This window comes from Salvelinus sp. IW2-2015, linkage group LG33, assembly GCF_002910315.2.
Source record: "Salvelinus sp. IW2-2015 linkage group LG33, ASM291031v2, whole genome shotgun sequence".
NCBI lineage: Eukaryota > Metazoa > Chordata > Actinopteri > Salmoniformes > Salmonidae > Salvelinus > Salvelinus sp. IW2-2015.
The window spans coordinates 34,339,496-34,345,675 of record NC_036872.1 but is presented as its reverse complement, the minus strand read 5'-3'; the positions used below and the strand labels follow the sequence as shown (position 1 = coordinate 34,345,675).

General features: G+C 45.2%; 1 protein-coding gene across 1 annotated transcript in view; it reads left to right on the top strand.

Annotated features, from left to right (window-relative positions):
- Positions 1 to 6,180, top strand: part of LOC111957580 (ATP-binding cassette sub-family A member 2-like) — a gene marked incomplete at its 5' end in the record, with an annotated part of 78,020 nt that overhangs the window by 14,879 nt on the left and 56,961 nt on the right. Inside the window, 6 exon segments of the mRNA XM_070436907.1 lie at positions 332 to 445; positions 538 to 714; positions 930 to 1,151; positions 2,481 to 2,854; positions 3,210 to 3,369; positions 5,957 to 6,085. Coding sequence (XP_070293008.1) covers positions 332 to 445; positions 538 to 714; positions 930 to 1,151; positions 2,481 to 2,854; positions 3,210 to 3,369; positions 5,957 to 6,085 — 1,176 coding nt within the window.

Genomic DNA, 6,180 nt, shown 5'->3' with positions numbered 1-6,180 from the left:
CTCTATACCTCCCCAGTCCCCATCAACCCCATCAAAGTGTTTTATTATAGAGTAATGACGTCTTTTTTGTTGTTGCAGCGTTTAAATTCCAATGTTGTCACATGACTGATGAACAATTAAGTAACAAACAATGTTAGTATAGACTGCCAAATCTGAATCTTTCCTCTTGGTTATATTTCAATTTAAATAACACATTTTTGACATCTAAACTAGAACACCCGATCGTCAACATTTCAGATTTGGCAAAGACCTGTGTGTGTGTGTGTGTGTGTGTGTGTGTGCATCCTGTTCTCTGAATGTATGTGTCCTCTCTCCCCCTGCTGAACTGTAGGTCTTCAACATGATATTTGGCCTGTACCCCAGAGCTGGAGAGGGGAGTAGTCATACTTCTGAAGGGGCAGAAGAGACCGCACAAACCCCTGCAGAGAAGATCCTTCAACTGGAGGTAGGCTYCTAATTGGAAATATTACATTGAATTGAATCGATCTGAGTGGGTGTATTAGTTCTGTAGTAATCTCCGTACTATCCTCCCTTCAGGAGACGCTTCTGGGAGCCATGCATAGTCTGGACGGAGGACTGATCCACAAAGCTTTACGAGACCCAACCAAAGCAGCCCATCGGCAGYGCCTACTCAAACTCATGTCTCAGGCATTAGGCCTAGCAGGAGGAGGGGCAGGCCAGAGCTACGATCCCCAGGGACTGAAGGAGATGGAGGTACACTACCTGATATATTCTCCTATATCTATTCCTCCTTTCTCCTGTCTTTCTATTGAAACACTGACCTTTATTGTACAGGAATACCATTGAAATAATTGATACTATATATGATGATGAGGATGAAGAAGATGATGATGATGAGGTTGATGAGGATGATGATGATGATGAAATGTATATGCTGTTGATTGTAAAAAAACAAAATCCCCCTGAAGGGTGTTCTCCTGACTGGTGCCATGTTGGAAATGCTTACTTGTGGGGAGGATGGGACTGGTGAGCTGAGCAAGATCCTATTGGTTCCTGAGAAGCAGCAGTCCATGCTCCAGGCCTATCGCAGCACAGTGTGTGGTGGCGCTGAGGGACAGAGGACTGAGCYCTTTGGAGAGATGAGCCAGGAGCTGAGAGACCAGATAGACACACAGAGCCTCATTGACAAGGTACAGTACTGAGAGACCAGATAGACACACAGCCTCATTGACAAGGTAGAGTACTGAGAGACCAGATAGACACACAGAGCCTCATTGACAAGGTACAGTACTGAGAGACCAGATAGACACACAGAGCCTCATTGACAAGATACAGTACTGAGAGACCAGATAGACACACAGCCTCATTGACAAGGTACAGTACTGAGAGACCAATTAGCACACAGCCTCATTGACTAAGAAACATGTGCGATGATGACCAGATAGACGAACACAGCGCCTCATTGACAAGTAAACAGTACTGAGAGACCAGATAGACACACAGCCTCATGACGAAGGTACAAGTTACTGAGAGACCAGATAGAGACACACAGCCCATTGACAAGAGTACAGTACTGAGAGACCAGATAGACACCTCATTGACAGGTAAGTGCTGAGAGACCAGATAAGACACCGCTCAATTGAACAAGGTACAGTACTGAGAGACCAGATGACACAACAGCTCATTGACAAGGTAGAAGTACCTGAGAGACCAGATAGACACACAGCCTCATTGACAAGGTACAGTGCTGAGAGACCAGATAGACACACAGCCTCATTGACAAGGTACAGTACTGAGAGACCAGATGACACACAGAGCCTCATTGACAAGGTACAGTACTGAGAGACAATGGCTTCGTCTCAAATAGCACKATATTCCCTATTCAGTGCCCTACTTTTGACCTGAGCCCTATGGTTCCTGGTCAAAAGAAGTGCACTGAATAGAGAATAGGGTGCACACTCAAAGGCTGCTTTGAACTGGGAATCACCATGGTGAGCAGGGCCGGACTACCGRATTTGGCACCGACTTCCGTGCCCTTCCGGGGACCTCTGGGGACCTCCGGCACATTTTGCCATGGTGCAGAGAGAAAAATGTGCCGTATTATAACGCTCTTCTACACATTTTGTCATTAGGCTAAAAGAAAAGGTGCAGTTTCAAAGCTAATTTCCTGTAATTCTACACTTTTTGCCATGGGGAAGAAATACACATTTGCTGCTTTATAGCTCATCTCATGCTATCCTACACWTTTTGCCATGAGGCTGAGAGAATGTCGGGGGCCCCGTGGCACCTGCTCTGCATGCCCGTTCAGTAATCRGGCCCTGATGGTGAAGTGCTTTTCACTCATCAAACACAAATAAATACTGTAAACACTGTGGAGTGTGGAATGGCAGACAGTCCATGACTCCTCAGTAAATCTATGTACTCTACCGCTRTCATTCTCCTCTCTTCCTTTGATTKTTCTCTTCTTTCTCACTCCCTCTCGCTCTCTCTCACTCTCCCTTTCTTTCTCTCCACACCAGCTGCGTCTGGAGAAGGTCAACTCCTCGGCTCCTCTGTCCCGGTCCCACCTGGGTGCTCTGCTGAAAGACCTGGCRGACGTGGAGAGGCTTGTCAGGGACGTAGACCTGCTGTCAGGCCTGGCTCGCCTGCTCCCTAAGGGGGCCTGTGCTGGGGGTCATACGGCCCCTGGGGCCCCCGCCAACACCACCACCTCCTGGGCCCGCAACGCCACTACCTGGGGGCCCAACACCACTGAGACCCCTGGGGAGGAGGGAGGAGAGGAGGAGGGTGGAGGACGAGAGAAAGAGAAAGGGAAAGAGAATCCTCATTCACAGTTTTCTGCTTTTGTACAGCTGTGGGCAGGGCTGCAGCCTATTCTGTGTGGGAACGATAGGTGTGTGTCTTCGTAATGGGATCATTCCTGTGCTGTTGTTCTTTGACTGGAGATCAACCAGCCTGAGTTCCAGTCTGTTTGTTCTATCATGCCAATCCCATGTCATTTACTGTCATGACAGCAATGGAATGGCTGGAGCACAAWCAGATCCGGGACCAGGCTAGAGATCTACAGGGTATGCAGGCTTTTGTTCCAGCCGTATAAGAACACCCCCGTTCAACTAAACAAGAACGTAATGTTTGGAATTGATAAGGTGTGTTAAGGCTGGGCTGGCACCAGGGCAGGGAAACCCTGTGCTCTATACCTATGCTGTAAAGGCTAAAGTTGTTGATTTCTGTCTTCTGTCTATCCCCAGGATCATTGAGCCTGAGGCTTTGAAGCAGGGGAATATGAGCTCTCTGGGTTTCACCAGTAAAGAGCAGCGCAATCTGGGTTTACTAGTGCATCTGATGACTACAAATCCCAAGATCCTCTACTCTCCCGTTGGCTCACAGGTGGACAAAGTCATTCAGAAGGCAAGTACATGATCATGTTCTTTCAGACTCTGTCATCTGTATCATTATAATGCATATATGTACAATACCAGTCAAAAGTTTGGACACACCTACTCATTCAAGGGTTTTACTTTATTTATACTATTTCCTACATTGTAGAATAATAGTGAAGACATCAGAACTATGAAATAACACACATGGAATCATGTAATAACCAAAAAAGTGTGAAACAAATCAGAATATATGTAATATTTGAGATTTTTCAAAGTAGCCACCCTTTGCCTTGATGACAGCTTTGCACACTCTTGGCATTCTCTCAACCAGCTTCACCTGGAATGCTTTCCATCAGTCTTGAAGGAGTTCCCACATATACTGAGCACCTGTTGGCTTATTTTCCTTCACTCTGCGGTCCAACTCATCCCAAACCATCTCAATTGGGTTGAGGTCAGGTGATTGTGGATGCCAGGCCATCTGATGCAGCACTCCATAACTCTCRTTCTCGGTCAAATAGCCCTTACATAGCCTGGAAGTGTGTGGGGTCATTGTTCTGTTGGAAAACAAATGATAGTCCCACTAAGCGCAAACCAGATTGCTGCAGAATGTTGTAGTAGCCATGCTGGTTATGTGTGCCTTGAATTCTAAATAAATCAGACAGTGTCACCAGCAAAGCACCCCCACACCATAACACCTCCTCCGGTGGGAATCACACATGCGGAGATCATCCATTCACCTACTCTGCATCTCACAAAGACACAGTGGTTGGAACCAAAAATTCWAATTTGGAGTCATTAGACCAAAGGACAGATTTCCACCGGTCTAATATCCATTGCTTGWGTTTTTTGGCCCAAGCAAGTCTCTTCTTCTTATTGGTATCCTTTAGTAGTGGAGTTTTTGCAGCAATTCGACCATGAAGGCCTGATTCACGCAGTCTCCTCTGAACAGTTGATGTTGAGATGTGTCTGTTACTTGAACTCTGTGAAGCATTTATTTGGGCAGCAATTTCTGAGGCTGGTAACTCTATTGAACTTTTCCTCTGCAACAGAGGTAACTCTGGGTCTTCCATTCCTGTGGCGGTCCTCATGGGAGACAGTTTCATTGTAGCGCTTGATGGTTTTTGCGACTGCACTTAAAGAAACTTTCAAAGTTCTTGAAATATTCCGCATTGACTGACCTTCATGTCTTAAAGTAATGATGGACTGTCGTTTCTCTTAGCTTATCTGAGCTGTTCTTGCCATAATATGGACTTGGTCTTTTACCAAATAGGGCTATCTTCTGTATACCTTGTCACAACACAACCGACTGGCTCAAACGCATTAAGAAGGAAAGCAATTCCACAAATGAACTTTTAACAAGGCACAGCTGTTAATTGAAATGCATTCCAGGTGACCACCTTATGAAGCTGGTTGAGAGAATGCCAAGAGTGTGCAAAGCTGTCATCAATGCAAAGGGTGGCTACATGTAATACTTTTTTGTTTACTACATGTTTCCATCTGTGTTCTTTCATAGTTTTGATGTCTTCACTATTATTCCACAATATAGAAAATAGTAAAAATAAAATGAGTAAAAATGTGTAGGTGTGTCCAAACTTTTGACTGARACTGTATGTATGTATKTACAGTGACTGGTGCCTTCTATGCTGTGTTCTCTGCGATAGAGTTGTTCAGAATGTCATTTTTGCGTTGCTGGGTTAAACATTAGCAGGATATACAGCTATATATTGTCTATTTTAATTTGATAAAGAATATATGAAATTGACTATGAAATGCATATGTATGCAAGATGGAAATCATGTGTTTGGTGTATTTGATACCAATCCACTAATTCCGCTGCAGCCATTACCACAAGCCCATCCTCCGTAATTTAGGTGCCACCAATCTCCTGGGATTGAGAGTCATATTAAGAAGAAAAGGGAACGTGGTCTTTAGTGGGAACCCCAAAGTCATTTATCAGACACTTTTAGACTCTCAGCATATTGAGAACATGTTGTGAATTCATTAGGAACCCCATGGTCATTTGTTTCCCAGCCTAAACACATTAACCATTCAACTGCATGTTCTGTATATTGGTTTAGAGCACGATGTGTAGGAAGTCAATGAGCTGCTAGATTAATCACGCTCCTCCTCAGTCCCCGGAGGTCTCGCTATACCACAACATATGCACAACTGGCCATTGATTCTGTTTCTCTGTACATCCCACTAGTTACCACAGGTTTGTTATTGGCAGACAGTTGATTTCTTATCTTAGCAAGTGGACTGGAGGATGGAGGCTGAGAAATGATTAAAACTAGAGAGGGAGGGAGAGAGGCAGAGAGTGTAGAGAGTGGAGAGAGTGGAGAGAGTGGAGAGAGTGGAGAGAGTGGAGAGAGTGGAGAGAGTGGAGAGAGTGTAGATTGTGGCCACAGAAAGGACTGAACAGAAAAGGAACAACGGTTGAAAGGATGTGGATAGAGTAACTGGATACAGTGATGGGACTGGGATAGCTCTGGTCCAGGGTGTTAGCTGAGAAAACCTAGTGCCAGCAAGCCACACGTAACACCTTGGACCAGAGCTAGGACTGGCATAGCTTCTGTGTTGATGGTGACATGTGCTATTGCTTGCTGTCTGTGTAGGCAAATGAGACATTTGCGTTTGTGGGGAACGTGACTCACTACGCCAGGGTGTGGCTCAACATCTCTGCCCAGCTCAGGACCTACCTGGAGGAGGGCAAGCTGCACCACCAGCTGGCCTGGCTGCAGCAGGTAACACACAGTAATAATTTAATAAGATAACGCATACACATAATACTAAATATTTATTGTCCCCCACACAGTACATTTATACAGTCCTTATCTTG